Source organism: Coregonus lavaretus (genome assembly GCF_964263955.1).
Source record: "Coregonus lavaretus genome assembly, chromosome: 13".
NCBI classification, from domain to species: Eukaryota; Metazoa; Chordata; class Actinopteri; order Salmoniformes; family Salmonidae; genus Coregonus; species Coregonus lavaretus.
The window spans coordinates 16,670,560-16,683,096 of NC_140000.1; the positions used below are offsets into that span (position 1 = coordinate 16,670,560).

Genomic DNA, 12,537 nt, shown 5'->3' on the forward strand with positions numbered 1-12,537 from the left:
TACAAAAGCATGATTGATCGATCAATGGCAAATCACAGAATCTCCTGTTCTATTTGGCCAATCGTTGCGCATCCTGGGCGGGGATTGTAGCTCGGCTGGAAATGTGTTTTTTTCTTTCCTCTCGCAAGCAGGAGAGAGAGAATCCCAAAAATGACATCCAGATTGCAGGGGAGCAGAGCAGAGGGTGAGTGAGAGAGACTGATAGAGAGAAAGAAAGAACTCAACAACCCGTTCAGTTTCAGACAGAGAACAGAGAAAATCAGCCAGCGCATGTTTTATTACAGCGTCATACTCGGCATCTTGTGGACTATTCCGACTTTAGAAATGTAGTTGGATACAAAGAAAACCTGAGAAGAATACACCAATGTGTTTTTGAAAACCAAAGCGTTAGCATAAACGTTTCCTGTTTCTTGACAGCGTAGTAGAACGGAAAACCCCTTGGTTTGAACTCTGTGCTCCTCTCTCCAGTTTTGTGAAGAATACTGTCTGCTACAATCCAACCGTCAAGATGTGTGACCTGATGCCAGCTTCGCAACCTGCTGAAAAAATCGGCAAAATGAAAAAGTTGCGAAGAACTTTGTCAGAGAGCTTCAGTCGCATAGGTAAGTAGCCTACCCCTACTGTAGCGGTTATAGTGCAACAATGTAAAGCATATCGCAGTACTAACGGTTATGGAAAACGGTGATGTAGCCTAGGGAACTATTATAATAATTTCCACTCCAGCTAGTCGGGACGATAGCGGAATTTCACTATTTTACAAAAAGCTGTCAAAAAAACAAAAAGAAATAGCGATGGCAATCACTTTTACAACATTAAGATTATGCATTATGGCAATAACTGCCATTGTGTTCAACACATTGTTACACTGTGACCGTGAATGACATTAGCCAGAGTGCATTCTAAATACATGGCTATGATATTAGCTATGCGAATATTGTAAATGGGTAGTTCATGTTGAGTGTTATCATTACTGCCATATAACAAATCTGGGAATTGCCGATGTTCTTGTTGTAGAACTGGAAGACGCTTGCTATCCAAATGGCCCGCGTGCGTAAACCCAGGCATCTAAGCAGTTACACACACTGCATCTCTCTCTCTCTCTCTCTCTCTCTCTCTCTCTCGCTCTCTCTCTCTCTCTCTCTCTCTCTCTCTCTCTCTCATCCCCGTGTGATTCTGTAAGGTTTGGTGCATTAAAGGCACACCAAAAATCACTCCCTATGCAGACGACTGCTATATATTCCCCCCGACCCCCAAATGAACTGCTCAGATGCAGTCTACAACAAGAAGAGGGAACATTTACCAATATGGGTCGAATCTAAGGCTGCATGAAAAAAAGGTCGGAATTGACTTTTCTGCTGCATGGATTGTCCTTGTCCATAATTATTGGTCACTGTTGCTGCTGATATCTGCATGTGGCGCACCGCATCATATAGGCATTGATTGATCACTCACTGTCTGTCTGTGTTTCACGGACGGTTTAACAAAGAGCATTACATCATAGTTTGAGAAGTTGGGCTTCTTGTAACCAAGTCATAATGCTACATCCTTACTATATACCAGTAGATGTTATTATTTCCATACATGTCCTAATAAAACGCTCACACTCAATGTCACATCATAGTTCAGCCTGGTCTCATAGACTAAACGTAACATAATAAACTTAAATCCGGGACCTCAAATTAGTATGATAAGTATCCTTTGGTATGGTTACATAAGACAGATGGTTACTTAAGGCAAAAACGAAAGTAGGGTGGTTGGTCGGGGTGAAAAGGTTGCGAGTTCGAATCTCATCACGGACAACTTTAGAATTTTAGCTAATTAGCAACTTTGCAACTACTTACTACTTTTAGTTACTTTGCAACTACTTAGCATGTTAACTAACCCTTCACCTAACCCTAATACTAACCTTAACCCTTTTAGTTAACCCTCCCCCTAACCCTAACCTTAATCCTTTAACATAACTCCTAAACTTAACTCTAACCTTAACCCTAACCCTAACCCCTAGCCTAGCTAACGTTTTCCAGCTAGCTAATGTTAGCTACCTAGCCAGAATTCGCAACATATCATAGGTTTTGCAAATTCGTAACTTATAGTATGTTTGAAGCAAATTCGTAACATATTGTATGTTTTACAAATTCGTAGCATATAATATGAATTGTAATTCGTAACATATCAAACGGAATGGGTGATGGACATCCTCAAGTTAATACATATCATACGAAATGTAACATATCATACTAAATGGAATGTCTTTGATTTAAGTACAGAATAATATGAAATATTCTGACACCAGGTTGCACAGTTGGGAATATGATGTGGGACCCAGATTGTAGGTTATTTATCCTACCTTGCTATTCCAGGCTAGGCTACCACCTTGCATGTCAGTTGCCAACTGTTCTAAGGCCATGTACAGTAGGATCTGCAAACTCACAACTCCATCCTTGTCTTTTGACTGTTACTGTGTATTTCCAGTACATCCCCATGACAGTGCAGCCTTCTGATCTTAGCTGAGGTGGGCTGGGATGAGACTGTTGGCCTACTTCAGGGATCATCAACTAGATTCAGCTGCGGGCCAATTTTTTCTTGAGCGGATGGTCAGGGGGCCCGAACATAATTACATACACTGTATATCTCTCTATTATGCGTGGGAATACTTTGGAACCGATTTCCAAAATTAAAATCACTTGGAGCTGATTTGCTGGTATTTTTAGAGTATTTTATGTCCAACAATAATAATAACAATAATAATAATACGATTATTTTTTTTTTTTTAATCATCACCCGTGGGCTGCCAGTTGGGGAACCCTGGCCTACTGTATATGTTACTTTGTCACCATAAATAATAACTTGGTTTACTGAATAATGAAGATATATATCCCACGTGGATGAAATGTGGCATTGTTTATTGTCTTCGTTTGGAAAGAGAATGGCATGGATTTTATTTGAGCTTGTTCCTCCGCTTACAAATTCACATTCATCCCATAAGCAATGAATGCAAATGTAGCCCAACTGAGTGATTTAAGGGGATTGGTTTGTTGTAGTTTCAGGGGGGGATTTGTTTCATGTAGGATTTAAAGGAAAAGCAGTGGAAGTTATGTGCTGGTTTGGTTTTCTGAAGTGTTCGAGTAATTGTTTTTCTTCTTTACTTTCGAGTGAAGTTGGGCAAAAACTGTCTCCCTGTTTTCTCTCTTTATGTTGAACGACTCCCACACAGTTCTCTCCTTGATGATCAGAAATGCAGTTGATGTAGGCTATTCTTTGTTTTCTTAGCTCCTCCTCTGTTACCGTGTTATAACACAGGGACTTGTAGACAGTATCTTATATTTATGTTCTAGAATAGGAGTCCATGTTTAGTTCTGTTTTGGTAATGTTTAATATGTCAGACTTATATGGTCAAACTAAATAACAATGCTACAGAGTCTTGTGTATTGACTCGAGTCCCCATGTAATGAAGTTGTAATGATGCTGCTGTGTGAAGTTGTAATGATCTACGTTGAGGAAATTCTCCTCTCCTCTATGTGTCTATGTGTTCTCTGAAGAGAAAGATTGCATTTTATGGCTCAGCGGCTAGATGACTCTGCTTCAAAACAATGCCATTGACATGAATAAGTCATTTTACATCTAGGCCAAACAAAATACTGTTACTACCATCTGTAACTTCCCCTTTCTCATTGTAGCAGATTAATTGTGATACCCTACTATCAGATAATAATTATTGACTTCATTATGAGACATTTGTAATTAAAAATATATTTATTAGGCTATGTTACGAAAAGCATTTTTCAGCACTCCTCCCAGGCAATATGGATTGGTTTGTCTTTCACAGTTAAAAACAAAGCTATCAAGATAAGAGCTGGTTGGCACTGAATGGCTCATACAGTAAATCTAGCTGTCAAGTAGGAAACAATCACACCGGCAACACAGCATTGTTTACCTTCGTTTTCATAAATACCAAGGATATTGCTGTCAAATGCAATCACTATGACTTCCTGTAATTATAGTTATAGTGGAGAGAGAAAACAAGAGCTCATCAGTCACAACAATGGGCTGCTAATGTTGTGTTGCTCTCTTCCTGCCACACCTGGGTTAACATTTTATTTGAAATCTTTCAAAATTACTTTTAGCGTGTGCTTAAGCCTGCCTAGAATGCCATTTGGGTGGGGTGTGCACTTTTGGGACTATTCTATTGGTTCCGTTGCGCCAGGCAAGATCAATCAAGCACATCTAAAGTATATTTAAAGATTTCAAATACTATTTGAAGTCAACCCAGGTGTGTTCCCGGCCATTCACTAGTCTACTAATGATGATGCAGTGTCTGGAAGGTCAGTCTAATAAAGCACAGACAAACTCTTCTTCTAAACGCTGCCAGTATCGGATCATGTTGATTGACCTCTGACTGTCTGCCAGAGCGTCTGCCTTAATGGAGGAAGCATAATGAATCTATCTCACAGGAATAGGAAATCAGGACAGAATTACAGGGCTGTGTGTGTGTGTGTGTGTATGTTATGAGTGAGTGCACACTGTGGTTGTAGTCACTGTTTTTGTTCCCTGTTCAAAAGACGTCAACGTGAGCCTGATTTTCCTCTTCTCTCTTTTCTCCTTTCAGCTTTCAGGAAAGAGGACAGTGGCTTTGATGAGGTGAGTTCAAAACGAGTTAAATTTGGACAGCTGGTGAAATGATTGGCCCATTTTTCCGTGCAATACAACAGTGTTTGATGGTAATGCTCATTGTGTTTATTGTGTGGTATCATGGATTGAATTCATAGACAGGCAATACTGGTGTTATGTAGTGCAGTAGTTTATTTCTATGAACTGTACTCAGTCAGTAGAAATGCTTTGTAATGTATTCATGTGTACTGCATCAGGGCTGTCCTATCATCTCTGTAGTCCTAGTCCTCTGGGCCAGTGTTTGTCACTAGGAAGCCATCCAGACACATTATTCTGTGGACAGAGAAACGAACATCAGAATGATGAAGGTATTAGACAATGTTTTCCCAATGTATAACAATGCTGCATGCGTGTGCATGCGTGTGTGTGTGGTTGCATGCGCGTGTGTGTTGATGAGGAAGCCGATAAGGCCGTAGACACTAGGATATAAATGTTAAATGCGTTGACAGGGAAATTCTGCTTGATTGCTCTTTTGAGTTGAAGAAACATAGATTTTTTTCACAAGCCCTCAATGCGGTGCTTTAGATTGGTATCTAAAGAGATGTCCTTGGTGAAAGATAAGGCTTAACTCCTGTGGTCTCTAAGCCTTTCCCTTTTCCAGTTAGAAATTAAAGTACACAAGGTGTAGAGAGACTGAGGAGACAGCAGCCAGTGTGAATGTTTGCTGATGTTGCTTTGGCTAATGATAACCTTATCTGTTCAGCTTAGGAAGCCAGTGATGGTACAGACAGATCAGGGATTGCATTAACAAACTGAACTGCTCTGCAAATGGAGGCTGAAACTAATGCCGGACATACACTACATGATTTTGCTACGAATTCCCCACGTTTTTGCCGTCCCAGACACATTTTCATGATCGGGGTGAAATTCTAGGTCAGGACTTGCATAGTTTGAGTGGGTCAAGGACGCACCGATGATGGCTGTTCCGTTCTCCAGACCCCTGTCGGATGTCCCGATAATCTTCGGACAAATTTTGGTTGTGCGTCTTGTAGTATAAGCAGTGCTACGACGCGATTGGGCAAGGACTGCTGCCAATAGCCAATGAGATAGCCAATGAGCACTCAGCATGTGAGACCAAAACAATGATGGCCAAGAGGATAGCAACAACAACACGCACCGTGTGGACCGAGGTGATGGAGGACAGATTGGTGGAGCTATGGAGAGAACGTGGCTGCCTTCAATGTGCGAGTTCGTTTTACATGGCCCGGTGCCCCGGATGAGCAGTGTTTGCTCATTCCATTGGTCCTTAAGTGAAACCTCCACCCACCTGGGGCACCGGGCAATGCAAAACAAACTCCACCAATATTACATCTGTGTCCTACCATGACAGAAACCAAAAAGATAATTTCATATTATCGTTATTATTTCATATTAAATCCAAATTCTGCGTCTCCGTCTTTTTAAAAATGTTTCTGCACATAATAATATGCACACTAATACAGCAGCTCACTGTTTGCATGTCAGCATTTTCTTTCCTACAACAACTGAGAAATGCAGGGCAGGATCAACTAGGGAATAATTGTGTAATGTGAGCACCCACGTCCTGGGGTTGAGGATGGAAGGAATGAAAGATTTGGTACAAGGAAATCAGGAAATGTGACCACGTCCAAGTTGTTAAGATTTTAGAAGTCCTGTAGTGTATGCCCAGCATAACTGATTCATGCAAGGTGCGAAGAGCCACGGTTAGCTGTTTTTCTAATCTCTGGGGATGTCCCCTCCTCCCATGGCCCTGTATTCTTGCCTAGCCCTACACAGCCATCATGTCCAGTACAGGGGTTATAAGAGTAATTGGCAATTACTCCATGCCTCTCTCTCTCTCTCTCTCTCTCTCTCTCTCTCTCTCTCTCTCTCTCTCTCTCTCTCTCTCTCTCTCTCTCCTCTCTCTCTCGCTATCTCGCTACCTCGCTATCTCTCCCTTTCTCTCTCTCGCTATCTCTCTCTGTGTTCCACAGGACTGACTCACTCCCTCTGTCCTTCTCTTTCCTTTCACGCTCTTTCTTTCTGAGGTCCAGGCCACGGGTCGGCATCTCTCTGAGGACTTTACATAACACTGGCCTGGACTGGTGCTCACTGCCCTCTCTGTCTCTCTCGGTCTCTTTCTCCCTCTCTCCCTCTCACTGCTGTGGCCACCTGTCAGTTCTGGTTAGGCCCAAATGAGCATCTCCTCTCCCTGCTTGTGTGTAGAGAAGCAGAACTCTAACCTACCTCTCACTTTGTTCTCTGACCGCTGACGGACTTACCATTAGGCCTCACATCATCAAGGGACCTCATGAGCTGGGCATAAAAAAATATATATAAAAAAATATATATAATATTAAAATAATTTCTCTGCTTGAGCCTCACCCCCCTTTACGACACTAATTTAGTGAGCACTATTGGAGCTCTGCCCAAGCAAGGCATTTGATTGGTTTGACGTGTAGCGAGGCGTCACTGATTTACTTCCGGTCTCCACCCTATTTTGCTATTTTTCTGCCATGAACTTCGCCAAGCTTACCTGTATTATGGAAGCCTGGTTCTCGATGAGGCTAGCTTAGTAGAAACCCAGCCCTGGGTGAAACAATACAGGTCTTTAGTAAAAAGGCAGGTGCTGCTGATAATACTGCCATCGTCATCGAAGCAGAGGACATGTATGTGTAGCACATGTCTCGCAATAAAGATTATGGCTTGTCATACTCTTTTTTGACCAGACAGCATCAGATACATTGGCTACATATAGTAAGACAGTGGGGTGCTGTGTCGCTCGCCCGGATGCTTTCGCCGGTGAGATAGTTTCAGCCTCTTGCGAATTGAAGGAAAGTTGGTGGGTGCACAATGCACTGTTCGGTTGCTGGAATTCTTTTGGATGAATGTGCGAAGGTAACCTACTTTTTGAAGTGATTTGTTTGACAATCAGATGAAAACATCATGACTGGTTGTGTTCATGGCACATTAAAAGGTAATACAGACTGGCCTCAGACTGGGGCCTCCAAATCACTAAGCCCGCCCCTGCTTCTGACTGAGCTTTCTCTCTCTCTCTCTCTCTCTCTCTCTCTCTCTCTCTCTCTCTCTCTCTCTCTCTCTCTCTCTCTCTCTCTCTCTCTCTCTCTCTCTCTCTCTCTCTCTCACTCTCTTGTAATCAGCAGTCTCAGCTCTGTGGTTGCACTGAGGAAGTGATGATTCTCTTTTTAAGACTTTGCCATCACAGGGGCTTTGCATTATTTGTGTTGGCACTGGAGACTGGCTGTATATAAAAGGGCTGTATATAAAATCTTTATTTAACATTGGCACTGTGACTTGCCAATTTGCCATTAGTTATGTTTCCTGTGATAATGCTGATGAACATAGATTAGATATATCGCCGCCACCAGTCCATTTTATGCTACTGAATAAGGGACTTTTGTGGTGAAATAATGTGAACTGGACCGTTCCAAGAAGCCGGTGCCCTGGGAAATAGCCCGGACCATTGGCTATAAATGGCCTCTGCCGCCAGGGAAAAAATTTAAAGAATTTGGGAAAGAAAAATAACAATTTCCTGTGCAGCTCCAGGGTGTCTCTGAGGGAGCAGTAAGGAGAGGAATTAGCCCACGTGTGTTTGTGTCTTAAAGAAGGGCCCATTGTTTGCTACATTGTTCAACTGATGCCCATTCATCATGGGCAGAACACCACGAGTCTGATTAAAATGTACCCAGAGTAGCTAGCCTACTACACTGCCTGAATAATTATCAACAGTACCCTGTTAGTTTGTCTTGATATTAAATTGTTGCTCCAAGGTAATGTGACTGGCACAGAAAGGGATATCATCTGATCATAACTCCCAGAGAAAGAGACCAGTCATCCACAGCAGTCTTGTTCCCCCTCTCTCCTCTTACATTTACCAGATGCTCTTATCCAGAGTGACTTACAGTTAGTGAGTGCATACATTATTATTATTTTAAAAAATCATACTGGCCCCCCGTGTGAATCGAACCCACAACCCTGGCATTGCAAACACCATGCTCTACCAACTGAGCTACATCCCTGCTGGCCATTCCCTCCCCTACCCTGGATGACGCTGGGCCAATTGTGCGCCGCCCCATGGGTCTCTCGGTCGCGGCCGGCTACGACAGAGCCTGGATTCGAACCAGGATCTCTAGTGGCACAGCTAGCACTGCGATGCAGTGCCTTAGACCACTGCGCCACTCTTCTCTCTGTCCCTCTCTCCTCTTCTCTTTGTCCCTCTCTCCTCTTCTCTCTGTCCCTCTCTCCTCTTCTCTCTGTCCCTCTCTACTCTTCTCTCTGTCCCTCTCTCATCTTCTCTCTGTCCCTCTCTCCTCTTCTCTCTGTCCCTCTCTCCTCTTCTCTCTGTCCCTCTCTCGTCTTCTCTGTCCCTCTCTCCTCTTCTCTCTGTCCCTCTCTCTTCTTCTCTCTGTCCCTCTCTCGTCTTCTCTGTCCCTCTCTCCTCTTCTCTCTGTCCCTCTCTATCCCTCTTTCTACCCCTCTCTACACCTCTCTCTACCCCTCTCTACACCTCTCTCTGTCCTTTCTTCCCGTCTTTCTGTCCCTCTCTCTCTCTTTCTCCTTGCCCCCCTCTCCTAGTGGAAACCCAGGCGCTGTGCTATGCAGTGTGGCCTGGCTGAATGTTAAATAACACTGCTGTGGGTTTGACTGTTCTTTTACAGAAGGCTGTTAGAGAACTCTGGGACCCTGAAATACACACACACACTGGAATGCTGAAATGGCCTCTACTTAAGAGGAAGTCTCAGGAGGCATCATGTTGAGCCATTAGAATGGGCAGAATGTAAAGGATGGCCTCTGTGTGTGTGTGTGTGTGTGTGTGTGTGTGTGTGTGTGTGTGTGTGTGTGTGTGTGTGTGTGTGTGTGTGTGTGTGTGTGTGTGTGTGTGTGTGTGTGTGTGTGTGTGTGTGTGTGTGTGTGTGTGTGTGTGTGTGTGTGTGTGTGTGTGCTAGCACGCACACACACGTCCTCAGCTGCTGCCCCATTAACTCAATCCAATTTTAGTTAACATGTAAGCCGAGTTCCATGAATGTCTTTTTGTCTTCACTTCACACTATGCACACAGAGAAATTAAAATGTGTTGCAATGCAAACAATAACTTCTGTATAATGACAATTGCTAAATATTATTAGGTGAAAGCCAAGGTCTTCAATTATTTTAGGCTATTAATAATACTTTTCTCCTTCCTTATTTTATATTTTCTCTCTCTCTTCTGTCTCTGTCGCACTAGAACTTCATTATCTATTCTCAGCAGAATTGGAGTCTGGCACATTGAATAATTGCATGTGTTTGGTGTCAGGATCAGAAATTAATGCAATAAACGTCTTCATCTATCACATTAAAGACTCCACCGATATTAGTGGAGAAGCCATTAAGACTGAACCGGATGGAAAATCTGTCATTTCTTTCACAGGAAACAAATCACCTTTTGGTCCTTGGGAGTTATCTGAAGGTTTCATAAAGGGAGGAACAGTGCTATGCTGTCATCATCGTCATCTGTGTCATCATCGTTTATGTCATCACTAGCAGTCAGTCACGTCTTGAATAGCAGTCTAGATTAGGCTGGAGTCATTCCCATAGCCTCCATGTCTTAGAATGTTAGCATGCCAAGGGCGGAGGGAGAGAAATGGCGAGAAGAGAGATGCCTGGAATAGTGAGTTTTTTCTCTGTCAGGGGATGGAGGGAGGGTTGGGTCACAGTTAAGCCCCAGTCAGGGACTGCTAGGTGGGGTAGGCAGGGGAGAGAGGAGGAGGAGGAGGAGGAGGGGGAGAGGAACAGAGAGGCGCTGTCACATATGTTCTGTTACGGTGATCCCCCGGGACGGACACAGCCCAGCAGAACACCCATATAGACCATGGATTTCTCTCTCTCTCTCTCTCTCTCTCTCTCTCTCTCTCTCTCTCGTTCTTTGTCTCCCTCTCTCTCTCTCTCTCTCTCTCTCTCTCTCTCTCTCTCTGTCTATATATGCAATATATATACACTACCGTTCAAAAGTTTGGGGTCACTTAGAAATGTCCTTGTTTTCCATGAAAACATACATGAAATGAGTTTGAATAGGAAATATAGCAAAATGCATAGGAAATGTAATCATTGACAAGGTTAGAAATAATGATTTTTAATTGAAATAATAATTGTGTCCTTCAAACTTTGCTTTCGTCAAATAATCCTCCATTTGCAGCAATTACAGCCTTGCAGACCTTTGGCATTCTATTTGTCAATTTGTTGAGGTAATCTGAAGAGATTTCACCCCATGCTTCCTGAAGCACCTCCCACAAGTTGTATTGGCTTGATGGGCACTTCTTACGTACCATACGGTCAAGCTGCTCCCACAACAGCTCAATAGGGTTGAGATCCGGTGACTGTGCTGGCCACTCCATTATAGACAGAATACCAGCTGACTGCTTCGTTCCTAAATAGTTATTGCATAGTTTGGATCTGTGCTTTGGGTCATTGTCCTGTTGTAGGAGGAAATTGGCTCCAATCAAGCACCGTCCACAGGGTATGACATGGCGTTGCAAAATGGAGTGATAGCCTTCCTTCTTCAAGATCCCTTTATCTTTTACCCTGTACAAATCTCTCACTTTACCACCACCAAAGCACCCCCAGACCATCACATTGCCTCCACCATGCTTGACAGATGGCATCAAGCACTCCTACAGTATCTTTTCATTTGGTCTGCGTCTCACAAATGTTCTTCTTTGTGATCCGAAAACCTCAAACTTCGATTCGTCTATCCATAACACTTTTTTCCAATCTTCCTCTGTCCAGTTTGCGCTGTTCTGTGAAGGGAGTAGGACACAGCGTTATACGAGATCTTCAGTTGCTTGGCAATTTCTCGCATGGAATAGCCATCATTTCTCAGAACAAGAATAGACTGACGAGTTTCAGAAGAAAGTTATTTGTTTCTAGCCATTTTGATTCTGTAATCGAACCCACAATTGCTGATGCTCCAGATACTCAACTAGTCTCAAGAAGGCCAGTTTTATTGCTTCTTTAATCAGCATGTCAAAGGCGTCAGTGAATTGCAGTGGGCGAAGTCAAACGCAGGACACAGAGGTTATCCGAAACGTACTTTACTTGAAAGTAAACTGAGCATATACAATCTCCACACAGGGAGGAAATAACCCGCACACTAACGACAGCCGATCACGAATACAATCACACACAACACACAGTGTACGACAGAGGGTTAAATAGGGAAGACAATACAACATAATGGAAACAGGTGTACATAATCAAGACATAACAAGTCTAACACAGAAACATGGATCGGTAGCAGCTAGTACATCCGGTGACGACGAACGCCGAAGCCTGCCCGAGCAAGGAGGAGGAGCAGCCTCGGCTGAATCCGTGACACAGCACAACAGTTTTCAGCTGTGCTAACATAGTTGCAAAAGGGTTTTCTAATGATCAATTAGCCTTTTAGAAATGATAAACTTGGATTAGCAAACACGTGCCATTGGAACACAGGACTGATGGTTGCTGATAATGGGCCTCTGTACGCCTATGTAGATATTCCATAAAAACCAGCAGTTTCAGCTACAATAGCCATTTAACAACATTAACAATGTCGACACTGTATTTATGATCAATTTGATGTTATTTTAATGACAAAAAAATTTGCTTTTCTTTCGAAAACAAGGAAATGTCTAAGTGACCCCAAACTTTTGAACGGTAGTGTATATATATTTATTTCTCTCTCTCTCCTCTTTCTCTCTCTCTCTCTCTCTCTCTCTCTCTCTGTTGCTCCCTCTCTCTCTCATCTCTCTCTCTCTCTCTCTCTCTTTCTCTCTCTCTCTCTCTCTCTCTCTCTCTCTCTGTTGCTCCCTCTCTCTCTCTCTCTCTCTCTCTCTCTCTCTCTCTCTCTCTCTCTCTCTCTCTCTCTCTCTCTCTCTC

At 43.1% G+C, this 12,537-nt stretch overlaps 1 protein-coding gene across 1 annotated transcript in view; it reads left to right on the top strand.

Annotated features, from left to right (window-relative positions):
* Positions 1-508: 508 nt before the first annotated feature.
* The window catches only part of LOC311139938 (cyclin-dependent kinase 14-like), a gene marked incomplete at both ends in the record, with an annotated part of 114,388 nt that continues 102,359 nt past the window's right edge, over positions 509-12,537 (top strand). The window contains 2 exons of the mRNA XM_084174936.1: positions 509-602; positions 4,607-4,638. Of these exons, the coding sequence (XP_084031062.1) occupies positions 509-602; positions 4,607-4,638 (126 nt within the window). The remainder of the gene's footprint in view (positions 603-4,606; positions 4,639-12,537) is intronic.